This window comes from Vulpes lagopus, chromosome 19 (genome assembly GCF_018345385.1).
Source record: "Vulpes lagopus strain Blue_001 chromosome 19, ASM1834538v1, whole genome shotgun sequence".
NCBI lineage: Eukaryota > Metazoa > Chordata > Mammalia > Carnivora > Canidae > Vulpes > Vulpes lagopus.
The window spans coordinates 12,607,181-12,624,269 of NC_054842.1; the positions used below are offsets into that span (position 1 = coordinate 12,607,181).

Consider the following 17,089-nt stretch of genomic DNA (forward strand, 5'->3'; position numbering starts at 1 on the left):
TGATTTCTCATGTTAGCAAGTGACTCTTCGCTCCTCTAGAGACAGTGTCCCTCTGTCATTTACCAGGTTTGTGTATATGTGTGGGTCCAGGGCTGGCTTTCTTGGCCTGTTTTTCTATACTTAGGCTAATACCACAGTCTTGATAAAGTCTTAATATCTAATAAGGCAAGTTTAAAATTATTCTATTCTTGGCACTTCTTTATTTTGAAGTCTTTTAAAAAAGATTTTATTTACTTATTTGAGATAGTATGAGCAAGTTGGGGAGGGAAGGAAAGGAGAAGGAGGAGCAGGTTCCACACTGAGCAGGGAGCCCAATGTGAGACTTGATCCCAAGACCTTGAGATCATACCTGTGCTGAAGGCAGATGCTTAACTGACTAAGCCACCCAGGGGCCCCTATTTTAAAGATTTTTTTAAAATAGTTATAGATGTGCAGTAAAATTGAGAGGTTACAGAGGTACTTTCATTTTTACTATAAAATCTTAAGATAGGTTTGTCAAGTACCATAAAAAGCTTGTGTTAATGTTTTTCTTGGAATTGCATTGAATTTATAGATTAATTTGGGGGGGTTATTATGATTAAACTTTGTCATGAACCTAGACTCTCCACTGATATGGTTGGGTCTTTTTTTTTTTTTTTTCAGTAAAGTTTGATGGTTTTCTTCATAAAAGTCTTGTACATCCTTTGTCAGATTATCCTAGATACTTAATTTCTGCAGGTATCCAGAATGGGATCTTTATTTTAAAAAGTGTTCCAATTAGAATGGTGGAAGGGGATTGTGATAGAGTTGTAATGATGTTGTATTCAGCACTATTGCTGCAATCTCTTGTTAACTCTGATAGCTTGTGGACTCCTGTAGGACTTCTCACATCCTGGATAATTTGTATCCTTGTGTTATTTGACTTGTTCCTCTCTTCTCAGTGTTTTATTTAAACAAAGATATCTGTAAAGGCTTGCTTAAAATCAGATTAGTCTTCTCCTTTTTCTAAGGTTTTCTTGTGGGTGATGCTGTGGACTTCACCAGGCAGCATGTACTCTCCAGCAGGCCTGCACTAGCTGTATCCCTTTGTGGTTCAGCTGCTGTCATCTTATCCCGCCCACCATAAGGGTTCCCGTCAACTTTTTAGTTAGAAGTTTCCATCCCTTGACCTTTCTCTTAATCTGTTATCAGAGGTTGCAAAATGGTGACTGTAATTCCTGCCACTTTTATTAGCTAAAATTCTTCAGTAACACCCTTGTCATTTGTACCGTGCATATTTGACTTTACAGAAACAACAGTAATCGGTACTCCTACTCACCTCCTGAATGATACTGAGACCTGAGTAATGCCCGTCAGTTTTTCCTGTCTACTGCATTGTTAGGGCCTAGTAGTTTTTACTTGATCCTGTTTTAACACCTTCTTCACCTTCCAGGTGTTTGTCTAAGTGCTTTTCTCTAGATGTGGTTGCTTCATATAACCATGTATATAACATAAATATTGAGCCTGTAATTAAAGTTATGCATTTCTTTAGGGGCCGCACTCAGAGTATTCCGTCGTCACTAGTCGGGTCCTGGGTGGCCCAAACACCTGACCATACAGCGAGGCCATTAGTAGCAGCCCATGAGCTGGTGTGCAAATGTTGTTCACTAGATCTTGGGGTGGTGCACTCTGGCCAGTAGTCCCACGTGTTCAGCCCATTGCATGAGGTGTCCACTGTGGTGGGCCGTGAACCATTTACCACCCCTGGATGGTGATAGCACTGCGGAGGACCTGCTTGCCTCGGAGGTGGGTGGGCTCTTTCATCACTGATTCTTGTCACCTGGCTTATTTGGTAGGTGAGTCCTTTGTTAAATCAGCAGTTCATTAGGGAAAACACTATTTCTGTCTAATGGGTGGGCAACCACCTGTTTGTGAAGATGGTTAAAGGCTCAGGGGCTGGGCTTGGCCCTTAATCAGAAGATCCATTTTCTCCTCAGGAGTGGACTTTCTGGGTCTTGTCTCATCTATGGAATCTAGTTCAGAGTTGCCAGATGAGAATGTCAAGTGGGAATCAGTTTGGTTTAGGGCTCAATAATGCTAGCAGTTGCCTCTTGGCAGGAAGAGGAAGCCGTCAAATTCCAAAGCTCACAGGCCCAGAAGTGGAGTTTTCATTGCTAAAGGCTCAAGTCAACTGTGCGATCAGTTGGACACCTGTAGTTTCTTGAGGTCTGAGGGAGACAGAGGCTCTAAAGTAAGGCATTTACAGCTGCCTGAATTGCTCCTAAAATTTCCTTGTGAGGGCCCTCACTCAAATGAATACATGTCTGATGACTTGGGGTGGAGGCTGTAGGAATATTCCTAGGTTTGGGAAGTACAGTCTCCAATAGCTAAAGTACAAAGCAGCCATTTTGGGTATGGAGACACTTCTTCTGTAGTTGGTTGCTACTATAAAGTTTGTCCTTTTTTTTTTTTTTTTTTTAAGATTTTATTCATTTAGTCATGAGAGAAAGAAGAGGGAGAAGCAGGCTCCCTGCTGTGATGCGGGACTCCTCCCAGGACTCTGGGATCACTACCTGAGCTGAAGGCAGACGCTTAACTGCCTGAGCCACAGGCACCCGGTTTGTTCTAACTTGATTGTAAACTAGCTCCTCGAGCTGTGACACGGCTTCCAAGACGGTCACTTGGAAGGCAGGACACTTGGATTCCGTCCTCATTTCAAGCCCATCTGTCTTTCAGCAGCTGTGCTTGGGTGGCATGTAATGCAACTAACGCAGTTTTCTCTGTGGAGCCATTATGGAAATGCAGCCAGAACCACCAGAAGTGCACATTACACTAGCTGTGTCCCATGCACTGATGCTCTGTCACCGGAGAATTCAGAGCAGTGTGAGTGTATGCTGTCAGGTGAAGACAGCTCCCTCACTCCATATCCCTGCCCCCGGCCCTAACAAGGAGATCTAAAAATAAAGTATTAGCAATGCTGTAGATTGCGGAACGAGGTATGACAACACATTCATTCACTTTGATAATGGCAGGCGCTGTGGAAACGGACATGACCACGGTCTTTCAGCTCCCGTGGCTGGCACAGGTGTTCCACTGAAAGGCATCTGTGGAGCTTCGCGTGGCCCTCTGGCTATAGGAAACCTTGTGGGAGAAGACAATGTACTTTCTCTTCTTCCAGGAAAAGGCGCTCTCCAGGTCATGCTTGGGAAGCTCCAGGGACCAACACCATTCTTGGCTCGCCTCTGACTGAGCCTTCTAGGAGCCACCAATAGGGGTCGCAGGGAGTGTGTCCTGTGAGCAGATTCTTGCCAAAGAGCCACGCAGAGTCCAGACCAAAAAACAAGATGCCCACGCAGCCACACAACTACAGCCAGTATCTAGTAAATTGAGGAATACTTGGGGCTTCCTCCAGGGTGGCGTTGAACCGGGACACCCAACCCCATGTCCCTCCTTGTCGTGCTGCCAATTAGTGCAGTCCCGGGGGCATCAGCTCAGACTCGGGTCTTTGCTGCACGGGAGCTGGGAACTCGGCGCCGGGTTTTCGCTTCTGCTCTTCCCGCGCCCTCACTGCCCCCTGGCTGCGTGGCCTTTCCTTCTGCCCGTCCGCTGACTCTTGATCCCAAAATAGGTGGGCAAATGCGGGTTGTTTTCCTGAGCCACTTTTCTTCTGGCATTCAGTGGCCTCATCACCCTGGATTTTTATTTTGTAGGCAGTCCACATGTTGTTCAGATGACTTGCCTGTTTGGGAATGTTGGTGGCTTTCTGCCCCACCCACCCCTCGGGGCCTCACTGGTCTCCCTCTTTCCAGACCCCTGGCCATTCATCTCTCCCCAGGGCCCTACATCTTGTCATTGGGCCACTTCCACCAATGTAGATGGTCAGACACCCTGCAGTGCTTTGCCCCCCGCTCCCGTCTTCCAAGGCCGCCCCCGGGTGAGGCTGTTCACGCAGCCGCCACAGATGTCCTGCTTGTACCCGCAGATCCACCCGAACCACGGGCGCCGGGGAGACGCTGGGAAGGAAGCGCCCACAGAAAGATGATTTACGACCCGGCCCCACCCTGCGCCCGCCCCACCCCCTTTAAAAAAAAAAAAAAAGGATGTTTTACTACCGAGTTGGCCACCACCGCAACTGTTCCTTGGTCCCACGGAACTGTCTTGGAGAAGTGGTGTAAAACCTGCCCCGGGACACTTTGTCCCTGGAGAGGAGCACAGATGCTTCCACTGACTCCTGTGTCCCATTGCCCGCTAGTACCCCCAGGCAGGAACCCGACTGCGCTAGCGGGGCACGTGGGGGGTGCTGGCTGGGGTCCTGGCAGCGTCCCCAGGAAAGCTCCCACATGAGGGTCCACAGGCGTCGGTGGAGGCCTGGAGCACAACTGTGTGGTTACCATGACAACGGTGGTCCAGGCCCTTGCAGGACTGGCACTGCCGCGCTGGCCGGATCAGGAGTCTCCGGAGGCCGAGAGGGTGTAAAGTGTCGCGTACAGCGGGGGGTGCGGGTGGGGGAGGGGGAGGGTGTCACAGCGGTGAGGGGAGTCCCAGAAGTCTACAGACGGCGTGGGGACCGTCCCATTTCATTACAAATAGCTACTGTGAGCGTGCGCACTTACGAGCAGTCCACAGCGCCGCAGCTGAGCTCTAACAAGGAAAGCAAGGACGTGACGAACCGCAGGGTCGGGAGGCGACGCTGCGAGGGGAGGTGCGGCGCGCGCGGGAAGCCCGCGGTCCCCGCCAACGGTGGGCGACGAGCCGCACTGCGCCGGGCCGCCGCTGGGGGGCGCGCGGGGGGCGCGGGAGGGGCTGGGGGCCGCGGGGCGGGTCTGTTTTCGCACGGGGCGAGTTGAGGCCTGCTGCGAGGGGCGGGGGCAGGGGACCCCGGCGACGGCTTTCGGGAGGAAGCAGGGGCCCGCCCGCCCGCGCTCGGCGCGCTCCGGCCCAGCCCGGACTTCCAGCCGCCGGCCCGGTTTGCTTCTGCCCGTCTATTCCGCAGCCTCTGAAACGCGGGAAGTGTTCAGCCCAGAAAGCCCGACGTGCCCTTGTTTCGGGGCCTCGGGGCACCGGGCAGCCCTGGGCTGCCGCCCTGCCTGCTCCGCGAGCGCCCCGACGCGGCAGGGAGCGCGGCTCGCAGGTTCGGTGCAGGGATGCTCGGCGCGACCGTCAGGGCCATACCGCGGCACGTCCTTTTTTGCACAGCTCTGCGTGGAGTTAACCGTGGTCTTTCTCATTTGCATAATTTTCATGCACACAGAAAATTGCAATAAAACCCCAGCGAGCCACCAGTTGCCCCATCACCTTACAAGAGCCACAGGCTCCAGTTGCCCTCCCGATGCTCTGCACCGGGAAGCCCCTGGGTGCCCGGCCCAGCGCCCCGGTGCCCAGCCTGGCAGCTCCCTTCTGCTCAGGGGGCGCTGAACTTTTTTTTTTTTAAGTGGAGAAATCTCCTTTTTTCAATCTAAATCATATGAAACTCCAGGAACTAGGATACTAATATAAACGATCAGTTTACGGTTATATATACTTATTATAAAGCCGGTCCGTAAGAACAGGATTAATTTGAAAAGCCCGCAATTTGGAGGAAGGTCATTGGGGTTGTAGCCTCATCTCCGGATTCATTCCCTGGCTTTGTATTGGTTGTGCAGGGATGGAGAAATCCTGGCTTGCCCAGGACACCCAGGCCACAGCAGGTTCTAGCAGCTTGCTTCATGTGCTTGGTGTCTTCCTCACCTAGGGGCTGCGAGGCCAGGGAGCCTGTGGGGGGAGGGGGGTGTGGGGAGGGGGGAGGGGTTGAGGGGTTCCAGTGTCAGTATTTGCTACTGAGAACAGGAGTGTGTGGTTTCAGGGGTTAACATTATATTTTGCACAGAAAATCAGACATGCGTGAGCTCCTGAAGCACCTCTGAGAGTTCACAGGATGTTCAAAGTGCTGGTTGCTGAGGAGAGGCCCCAAAGACTCTTGTGTTTCCATGGCAACAAAGTTCACTTTTCATGCTGGGGAGGATGCCTGGGAGGGAGGGGGGTCACAGGGAATGGGTCATTTTAGTATCCTGGCTGGAGGACTGAGCAGGTACATGTGTCTGGAAGAGAAGATTCTAGCACATGGCTACAAGCACAAGAAGTGTGTCAGCCAAGGGCCTCCCCTAGAGGGACACTTGTTTCTTTCTCTGGGCCTGTCTGCAAACGCAGGGGCCAACTGTCCATGGAGGAAGCCAGTTGGCGTAGGCCCGCTCCAGTCCTGCCTGGCCATTCCAGAGGCCCGGGGACAGTGATCACAGGCCAGGCCCTGGAGACAGCCAGACCCGGACTCAAATCCCAGCTCTGTCACCAGCCTGGCTTCCTACTCAGCTTTCTCCTTGGGCCTCCCTGCTCCACTGCCAGTCCGTTGGGGGCAGGTGCGGGGCAGTTTTATCGCTGCACACAGCAGCCTGCTAGAGAACCACACCAAGGCTGTCTCAGGGGGCTTCTCTGAGCAAGTTTTCTTGTGGGTGGCAGAGGCTTCCCCAAGGGAGACTGCCACCCTCCATCTCCCATCCTTTCTCCCTCCAGGTGTAGGCCAGGCCCAGGAGGCTCTGTTGGCCAGGGAGCAGGCTGCCTGTGGGGCAGGACATGGGCAGACCAGCTTGGGCCTCATCTCCTGGTGCCCCCTCGAGCCAGAGGTTCCAAAACCCTTGCCTGGGGGCTCAGGTTGGCCCCTGACTCCCTGTCTTCCCTCCTCTCACCTCTTTACTTGGTCCAGCCTGGCCATGACTGCACAGTGGGTCACCCGCCTCTGCTGCGAGCTGGGGTGGTGGGTATGGAGTTTGGGTTATACACGGGCACCCCCCACCCCTGGGCTGAGCAGTCCCAGAGAGGGCCTGGTTTGGGGAAGACACACGCCCCTGCCAGCCTGTCTCTAGCACCTGTTAGAACATGGTGCTGGCTGTGCAGCCGGCTTTGGCCTGGGTGTACCCTGGGTCTCGCTCTAAGCCCCCGGTGCCCCAAGTTGCTCTTCCAGCTGCTTAGGTGCCTAGACAGATCATCTTGTGTTGCTTTAAAGAAACAAACAAAAAACTGTAGTAAAATATGTGTAACATAAAACTTACCAATTTAGTAATTTTTAGGTGTGCAGCGCAGTGGCATTATTTATGTTGTTGGGCAGCCGCCGCCAGCATCCATCTCCAGAACCTTTCCATCTTCCCACATGGAAACTGTTCCATTAAACACTAACTCCCCAGGCCCTGGCAACCACCATTCTACTCTGTGTCTCTGGATTTTAACTTCTCTAGGAACCTCCTGTAAATGGAATCAGCCAGTATTTGTCCTTTTGTGTCTGGCTCATTTCACTGGGCATAAAGTCTTCGAGGTTCACCTGTGGTGTAGTAGGTACCAGAATTTTCTTCTTCTTCTTTTTTTTTTTTAGGGCTGCTTGTGTTGCTCTTGAGTACTGCTTTGTGTCTTGTGTGAACAGTACTGGCTTCCACTCTTAACATCAATTTACTCTGAAAATATGCAAATCTTGAGGGGCCATGTCTTCTGCATCCTTATCATTCTTACCTCCAGGGAGGGGCTGGGGGTGTGAGCACACACTGGCCAGGCCTCAGGCTCTGTCGTGCACTTTCCCCTGAGCTTTGTGGGCCCCACCACCACTTTACTTCTGGTCTACAGCCTTGTTTAATAAGAAATCCTTGTGCAACTGGCCAAGTTAATATTTTATTACAAAACACACATGCCCACACACAGAAACACACATGCCCCCACACACATACACACACGATGGTGATTAAGGCTGCGGCCCAAAAGCAGATGGGATCTCCTATCTGGGGACAGGCTGACCACAGTGCTTCTGCACACACACCTCACTGAAGGAAGAGGGTCTTTGGGAGAGGGGCTTTCCAAGCTAGATAAATTAGGAGGTGGCTTTGTTTTTATAGGAGGACTTAAGGCGGCTTCACTCCCTTGAGGAATGTGAAGGAGAAGATTGAGGCAGGAGCATTCAGAAACCCCTCCCTCGTGTTAAGCGGGATCAGTCTGTCCCTGATGCAGTTGGTTCTAGAAGCAAGAGGAAGAGACCAGATTTCCCCTGGAGGCCGGTTTTCTTTCCCAGGCCCGGAGGAATGTTCTCCAAGGAAGACCAGACAGAGAGGCTCAGCGAGGCTCAGGGAGCCTAAGAGGATGCCCAGCCCCCCTTCCGCCCCCCTCTGTGCCCAGCGGCGTGGACGGGGCTTTGGCACAGAAACACAGGGTCAGGAGTCCTCGGCTGGGAGCTGGGCCCCTGACCCTCCCGTCCTCGGGGCCTCCCGCAGGGCCGGGCCTGGGGCGGCGTCACACAGCTGCATCTTGGGAAGGAAATGGCAAAGTTAGGACAGCTGGCAAGACAGGGCGCACCCAGAAGCCACACACCAGAGGGCTGACCCCAGTTCTGCTCAGTGCACTTCCTTCCTCCATCCGGCACCAACTGCCATTGGAATGATTTTACCCTTTCTAAATACATTTCTAGAAGAAAAAAAAACTCAGTAGGGCAGGGATGATTTCTATCGCTGCCCCTCCCTGCCCAGGCCTATCCTCAGAGGGACTTGAACTGTGTTAGGGGTTTCTTTTGGCTTCATGAATTTTAAGCCCTATGTTTCTGCCAAGATTTACACGTGTCACCCTTAGTTACCAAGTAACTCTCTTTTACTTTCTCTACTTTTCATCATTCATTTTTTCCTTAAACAGCTGTACCCAGAAATGCAACCCACGAACTGTCCAATCCACCCACCTAAAGTATACACTTGCAAAGTTTCATATTCACATCCATTCACAGGATGGTGCAAGCACTGACCGCCAGTGTTAGAATATTTCATCACTCCAAAAAGAAGCCCCATTCCCATCTACTGTCCCCTCCTCCAGCCCCTGGCAACCCCTGATCTACTTTCTGCCTCTCTGGATAAGCCTATTCAACACATTCTCTATCAGTGCAATCCTACAGTCTCTGGTCTTGTGACTGGCTCCCTGCCCTCTGTGTCCTGTTAACTTTTTGTCAGTGGCTTCTAGAAGGAAATGGAAGCTCGAATGAAACAACCTTTCTGTGGGGCAGCTCAGACTATATATATACTGTACAGGCTTTGATATTTTCTAGTGCATTCATTTAAAGGAAAGAACAAAGGAAGGGCTGGAGTAGAGAAGTGGGGATTAATCAAAATAGTAGGTCGCACTCTCAGCAGTGTTACTTCTAGTAATGTATTAAGAGAAACGATATTAGGGATGAGAATGGGGCTACATTTACAAGGATGTTCTTTACAACCCTGTTTAGTAGCAAAGAATTAAAAGCGAAACAAAACATGACCCCAAATAGGAGATAAGTTAAGTAAACCATGACACAGACATGCAGTAGAGTCAATGCAACACCACAGAGCCATTAAAAGTGATGGGGAAGAGGGGGCCTGCCTGGCTTAGCCAGTGGAGCATATGACTCCTGATCTTGGGGTTGTGAGTTTGAGCCCCACGTTGGGTCTAGAGATCACTTAAAAATAAAATCTTAAAAATAAGTAAATGAATCAACGAGTAAATAAAAATCTTAAAAAAAATTGATGGAGAAGAATCTCCAACCATGTGGGGAAAATGCCTGACGTAGGTTAAATAGAAGAATAAGAGCAGGTTACAAGTAACACATAAAGTCTGATCCTTTAGGGGCACCTGGGTAGTTCAGTGGTTAAGCATCTGCCTTTGACTCAGGTCATGATCCTGGGTCCTGGGATCAAGTCCTCATCGTGCTCCCCAAAGGGAGCCTGCTTCTCCTGCCTATAGTCTCTGCCTCTCTCTCTCTCTGTCTCTCATAAATAAATAAATAAAATCTTTAAAACAAAAAGTCTGATCCCTTAATAAAAGCAACATACATATCTATATATCTTTATACTTATCTATGTATCTTTATATCTGTGTATCCATCCATCCATCCATCCATCCAGAGAGAAGAAATACTGGAAGGATAGTCACCCAGCAGGTGCTATTTCTAGGCAGTGCAACGATAGTTTTCATGAAAACCTTTTTGTTTTTCTTATTTGTACTTTCTAAATTCTCTACACTTTATTTTTGTCATCAGGAAACTAATTTATGGAAAATGCTTCACCATCAGAAGTGGACATGTGGGGGTATCCCGGGCCATAGAAACAGGACAAGAGTGGAGAGGGAGTCTTGGGTCTGGGCCCCAATGCTTCAAGGCCTCCCCTGCAGCAGGGCTCTTCCTTTCCCTGTTGCTGAACTCCACAGCTGACTGCCCTCCTGGTCTCCAGCAGAGGGAACTTCCAGAGATCGTCTGTGTTTAGACAAAGGAACTCACCTGTTGACTGGGTCACACACGAGATCTTGTAGGACATCCAGATGCTCGCCAGGCAGAGGAAGGTGGCCACGAAACCGAAGATCTGCACAGGAGAGAGAGGAAAGGAGGTTCCCAGGCCAAGGGCCAATAACTCAGGCAGTCCTTTAGTTCCTGTACCAGCTGTGGCCTGGAGGGAGCCTGGGGGATGGAGTGACCTGACCACCTCCTCAGGTGCAGGGATAAGGACCTGTTCCCTCGGTTCCTCCCACAGGGCCCTGGTTCAGGCCTGGCCCTGGGGCTCTGGGCTCCACCTCCTGGCCCTCCTCACTCTGGGGAACTCCAGGGCCCACATTCGGGTTCATGTTTACAAACTGAGCTGAGGCCAAGGCACTGTGCAAAACAATTACTGGGGCTAATGAAAGAGAAAAAGGTGGAATTACACATTTTAATTTGAGTCTTTGAATTCCTAATGTTCAGATGGCTTTTACTGGTATGACAGCGTTGCGTTTCATTCATAATGGCTTTCTGTTCCACCTCGCTCCACAGCTGTGTAAGAGCTAGAAGCCAAGACCTTGCTGACAGTGTTATGTTTGCACATATTTAAACAATCTTAGACTAAAATCAGTTAAGGTAGCTCCTTCCTTTCTGAGGCTCCACCCGGTGCCCACGTGGCTGACCTCGCTGGCCTGGGAAAGCTGACCCAGCCCAGTCTAGCTTCATTTAAAGATGAGGGACAGGGCACCCCGAGAAGAATAGGACCTCATGTGAGGCTCATCCAATGGTTAGAGAGAAGCAGGCACACACTCCGGTGTCTGTCTCTGGAACTTCCAAGCCTGAAGCTTTAGTAGCTATAACTCGTTGACCACCTTGACGTGCCCGTCCCAGTTCTAAGCCCGTTAGGTGTGCTGATCCCTTCAATTCCCATCACTCTGCTAGGTGGGTGCTGCCGAGCTCCTCCCCTCTCCCTCATCTGGCAGCTAAGGAAATGGAGGGACAGTGAGTCAACCAGTTTGCCCAGGGCCACAGGACCAGCGAGGGCCGGGCATGGGATCTGGGCCCTGGGGATCTGGCCCCAGGGCCCTGCTCTAGTTTTGCCCAGGTGTTCCTGGACTCGCACATGGCCTCATGTTCGGGACACGGCTACGGGCTGATGCGCAGTAGGAACAGCCCAGGAGAATATAAATAATAGTGAAAGGGAATATAAAGGAAGGGAAAAGAAATGTTGGGAAATATCAGGAAGGGAGACAGAACATAAAGACTCCTAACTCGGGGAAACGAACTAGGGGTGGTGGAAGGGGGGAGGGCGGGTGTTGGAGGGGAATGGGTGACGGGCACTGAGGTGGACACTTGACGGGATGAGCACTGGGTGTTTTTCTGTATGTTGGTAAATTGAACACCAATAAAAATTAATTAAAAAAATAAAATAAAAAATAAAAGTTAAAAAAAAAAGGAAAAAAAAACAACAAAAATCAACCCAAAATATAAACGTGAATATAAAAGTTTTATCTCTAAGACTCTTGGGAGAAAATACAGATACAGGAATAAATCTTTGTAAACTTCAAAAAAAAAAAGAAAAAAAAAAGGAACAGCCCAGGAGCTGCCAGACAAGGGCATGATTTCCAGGGTTTGGTTTGCTGTTCAAGCCCCCGCTGGATTACAAAAGCCACCTCCCTCTCCCCCAGGTCGCTTTCCTTGGCTCCTTTTGTACCAATTGTCTGCACCACATAATTAGCCTATTGGAGCCTGTCCCTGCCCCTCATTGTCTGTTCTGCACAATTAGCACATTATACACCATCCCGGTCTCCAACTGTCTGCCCTGCATAATTGAACAGTTTATTATATCTACATAATGCTCTTCTGGACGACAATGCCTCATTTGCTAATTGTTTCATGTGCCTTGGCCTTAACTCCTAAACTAGGCTGCCATTTCCTCATATGCAAGGGCCATATCTTTTTATTTCTTCTGGCTCCCCCATGTCCGAGGCACCAAGATGGTGTATGATGAGTGGGGCTTATTTGGATTCTAGGTGATGTGCAATCTGAATCATAAAACCCAGTGGGAACCTCCCCATGTGGTCCTGACACACAATGGGTGCCAGTTTCCTCAGTGTCTCCATCACCAGCCTGCCTGTAGTCGGGCAGGTAGTAACCTGTAGGTGGCACCCACCCCACTTCTTGGGGACTGCAGGGGGTAGGGAGGTGGCTGCAGGAGGCACTTAAGGCCCATGAGTGTTCAGAGGCTTGGCCGCCCTTCTGTAGCGATGTGCTGCCCCATGCCCACCTTTGGAGGACAGACCCCACCCCTCAATGGAATTCCAGGCACTAACCCACTCCCAACCCAAAGTCTGGAGAATTCTGCTAATGTATAAATGAAAGAGTGACTGTCTCCTAGAGCTTTTCTTAAAACTCATTTAAAAAAAAAAAATCAAGGGCTGCCTGGGTGGCTCAGGTGGCGCCAACTTCAGTCCAGGGTGTGATCCTGGAGACCCGGGATTGAGTTCCACATTGGGCTCCCTGCATGGAGCCTGCTTCTCCCTCTGCCTGTGTCTCTGCCCCTCTCTCTCTCTCTCTGTCTGTCTCTCATGAATAAATAAATAAAATTTTAAAAAATCAAGGTGTCTGGGTGACTTGGTTAAGCATCCGACTCTTGATTTTGGCTCAGGTCATGATCTCCACGTTGTGAGATAGAACCCTATGCTGGCACAGAGCACACTTAAGATTCTCTCTCTGCCCCGCCCCCGCCCTTGCACTCTCTTCCTCTTTAAAAAACAAAAGAAAACAAAACAAAAAACTCATTTAAGAAATCTCATCTGGGGATGCCTGGGTGGCTCAGTGGTTGAGCCTCTACCTTTGGCTCAGAGTGTAATTCTAGTCCAGGGATCGAGTCCTGCATCAGGCTCCCTGCAAGAAGCCTACTTCTCCCTTTGCCTGTCTCTCTGTGTCTCATGAATAAATAAAATCTTTAAAAAAAATCTCATCTGTTCGTTAGTGAGGCAAATCAGTACTGGCCCATAGGCCACCGAACTGTAAGCAATTAGCAACATCAGAAATCAGATGGCAGGAATCTATAAGTCTTTTAAAAATAATAAATATATATGTATACAAACCCATGTGTCATGTTTGTATATGTGTGGGAAACACAGACTGCGCCCACAGCACTATGTTTTTACACATTCCCATGCTTCTATTCAGGCTATCAGATGAATCAGTTTTCACCTTTGAAAGGTTTAGGAGTGTTGTCTCCTGGCCTGAATACCGTTGTAAATCAGGACCAGCAAAGCTAGGACCCATGACAGGTACCACTAACTGATCATGTGCTCAGATCCCCGGACCTCAGATCACGGATCCCTGGACCCAAAAGAGGCCTCGGGATCTTTGCCTGCATAGCGCAGAGGCAGCCACCAACAAATGGCATGTATAAAGGGACATGTGCATTCACACCGACGGCCCCTGGTGTAAGGAGTGGCTGTTTGAGAAAGGGCTGGGCCTCTGGGGCCCTCTGAGAGTGCCAGGAGCCCTGACCATCCACCTGTGGAGACCCTGTGCTGTAGGCCCAAGTTAAGCTCTCTGGAGATTGCTGTTGGCTGGATCAAGGTGGGTACTGATAGGCACTTTTCTGGAAAAGGCAGGCCCCAGGAAACAATCCCCTTGATGCCCGTCAGAAGAAAATGTGCTAGAAGTGAATTCATTCATGAAGGTTCCCCAGACCATCCTCACCGCTCCAGCTACTAGTCCACTCTGGCTGTAACTCTTGGAGGCTGCCACAATGGAGGCGATTAGGAGGAGCAGGGTACCGATTAAATAATGCAGAAGTTCCTGGGGACAAAAACAGAAAAGCAAAGCAATGGGTCAGGAGGTCCGCTCCTGGTTCTCAGAGGCAACCAGGCACAGAAGAGAGGAACAGAAAGGAAGGGAGCTACCCCGCAAGACAGAAGAGGAGCTGGGCAGGCAGCCAGAGAGGCAACAAAGAGAAAGGACACTTGTCATGTGAGGAGAGACATCCACTAAGGACCGCTCCACTCCTGAGGGCAATTTGTAGACAGTATTCTGACCTCCGGCCAAAGCTACTGAAAAGCAAACAGGTTCTCACAACTCCCAGGCTGAAGAGTTTAAAGGAAGCTCCAGTTCTGAGAAGCAAAGCCCCTGAAAGACATGTGTGTCTCTCTTACTTCTGCTTCAGAGAAAGTTCTAGGTTAAGTGTGCTGGCTTTGGTGGCTGCCTGGAGTTCCTGCCCACTCTGTGAACGATTTTTGGTGTGGACCTGAGGTGCTGGCCCTGTCAGAGCTGGAGTCAGAGCTTAGAGTGAGGTCAGGGGCCTTCTGTGAAGTCCATGTGGAGGTGGGGGGAACTGACTCTCTGGCACCTAATAAACCTCTTAGCTTTGTCCTCATTCATCTTCCCTCAGGCCACACTCTGCCCAGACCACACTCTGGCTGAGGCATTTGCTTGCAGGGCAGCCTCACCCGGCTTCCATGATCTCCACCCCATTCACCCTCCAGGCTTAAAATGGCATCTCTGCAGGCCCTGAATGAGGCTGAACTTCTGTCAGCAGCAGGGTAAGGCTTCCACCTCATTTTTCTTCCTCCCCATTAAACACCAGATCAGAGGAGAACTGGCGCTTAGGGACAGGAGAGTACTCTCTCTGGATGCAGAGTGTATTCATTTTTAGTTGTCTTCAATGAGAATTTAGAAATTAGTCCTTCGTGAAGTAAGTTCTGCCCACCGGGGCAGGCACCTATTAAATTTTGGAAAAGCATTCCACTTTTAAGCTGCAGCTCTTCTGAAAACTGTGCAAAATCAAAGACCCCAATTTCTCCTTTAGTGACTAGAAAGGAACATCAGAAGGTAGACCACAGAGATTTTGACTGAAGAGCAGATTAGTAATTGAAGTTCCCTACCTCCAAGATTCTCACCCTCGAAGAAAGGAATATGACAAGGGATAGAGAAAACGGGACTTGAGAGAGTCCTAAATGGAAAGTGCCTCGAGAGTACCCCACCAATAATGTGGGGCTGGGCTTACACCTCCAACAGGCACTCCGCTCTCTACCCACCCCCATGCCTGCCCCCAGCCTTTAACTCTCCTTTGCATGTTCATTATCTGCTGAACTTGCTCGCAAAAGTAGAAAGGTGCCATAACTTGGAAAGGGGCCAAAAGAAATGTCTCTCAAAATAACAAAATGGGTAATAACATTAAATGTGAACACTTAAACAATCCAATCAAGAAGCAGAGGTTGTCAGAATAGATTAAAACAAAACAATACAAAACCAGGCAGCCCGGGTGGCTCAGTGGATTGGCGCTGCCTTCGGCCCAGGGCCTGATCCTGGGGACCAGGGATCCAGTCCCACAACAGGCTCCCTGCATGGAGCCTGCTTCTCCCTCTGCCTGTGTCTCTGTGTCTCTGCCTCTCTCTCTGTGTGTGTCTCTCATGAATAAATAAATAAAATCTTAAAAAAAAACAAAAAACACAGGGGTGCCTCGGTTGCTCTTGCTTAAGCATTTGACTCTTGGTTTCAGTTTGGATCTTGATCTCAGGGTTGTGAGTTCAAGCCCCATGTTGGGCCCTAGTATGGAGCCTACTTTAACAAAAATCCAACTATATGCTGTCTGTTGGAAAAACACTTTATATTCAAAGATACAAATTGATTAAAAGTAGAAAAAGAAAAAGATACGTCATTCAAACAGCAACCAAAAGAAAACTGAAGTGGTTATACCAGTATCAGACAACACAGATGTTAAAACAAAAAAATGTTACCAGAGATAAAGAGGAACATTTTATAATGATGAAAACATCAGTCCATCAGGAAGCAAGAATATAAACATGTATCCACCTAATAGCAAAGCAACAAAATACAAGAAGTGAAAACTCAAACGGATGAAGGGAGAAATAGGTAATTCAAAAATAATAAATAGTTGGAGGCTTCAATACCCCACTTTCAATAATGTGTAGAACAACTAGGGAGGAGACCAACAGGAAATAGAAGACTCAATACTATAAGAAAACTAGACATAAAAAACATCTATAAAACACTCTACCCAACAACAGAATATACATTCTTCTAAAATGCACATTAAATACTCTCCAAGAGACACTCATATGTTAAACTATAAAACAAACCTCAATAAATGTGAAGGACCGAAATAATATAAAGTATGTTCTTCAACTCCAACAGAATAGGATTAGAAAGCAATAGCAGAAAGAATTTTGGGAAACCCACAAATATGTAGAAATTAACACATTCCTAATTAATGGAATTAATCAAAGGCAGAATCACAAAGTAAATTAGAAAGTACTTGGAGATGAGTGAAAATGAAGATATAATATACTAAAATTATGGGATGTAACTAAAGCAGTGCTCAGAAAGAAATTTACAGCCGCACATATCTAAATTAAAAAGGAAGAAGGAGTTCAAATTAATAACCTAATCTTCACCTTAAGACACTGGAAAAAGAAGAGCAAACTGAACCTAAATCAAGGAAAAAGAAGGAAAAAAAGATTGAAGCAGAAATTAATGACACAGGGAACAGAAGAACAATAGGAAAAATTAATGAAACCAACACTGGTTCTTTAAAAAGACCAACAAAATAGTCAAACCTTCAGCTAGACTGATAAAAAAGAAAGAGAGAGAAAAGATGACCAGATTCAAATGAACAGAATCAGAAATGAAAAAGGGGACATCACTATGGATCTTATAGAAGTAAAAAAGATTTTAAAGGATATTCCTTTAAAATACCATGAACAATTACATGCCAGTGAATTAGAAAACTTAGATGAGATGGACATATTTCTGTAAAGACATACCACTGAAAATGACTCAGGCAGAAAAATACAATCAGAACAGATCTATAACAAGTTT

The 17,089-nt window shown here is 48.6% G+C and overlaps 1 protein-coding gene across 7 annotated transcripts in view; it reads right to left on the reverse strand.

Annotated features, from left to right (window-relative positions):
• The window catches only part of CMTM7 (CKLF like MARVEL transmembrane domain containing 7), a 63,738-nt gene that overhangs the window by 2,645 nt on the left and 44,004 nt on the right, over positions 1–17,089 (reverse strand). For 2 of the 7 annotated variants that reach the window (XM_041733956.1, XM_041733960.1), the window contains 2 exons: positions 13,952–14,050; positions 9,850–10,337 (listed from right to left, as the gene is read on the reverse strand). In XM_041733956.1, the coding sequence (XP_041589890.1) occupies positions 10,023–10,337; positions 13,952–14,050 (414 nt within the window). In that variant the 3' untranslated portion in view covers positions 9,850–10,022. Of the gene's footprint in view, positions 1–7,631; positions 8,274–9,849; positions 10,338–13,951; positions 14,051–17,089 lie in introns of those variants that run through there. The other 5 variants (XM_041733958.1, XM_041733959.1, XM_041733961.1 and 2 more) reach the window with 5 other exon arrangements.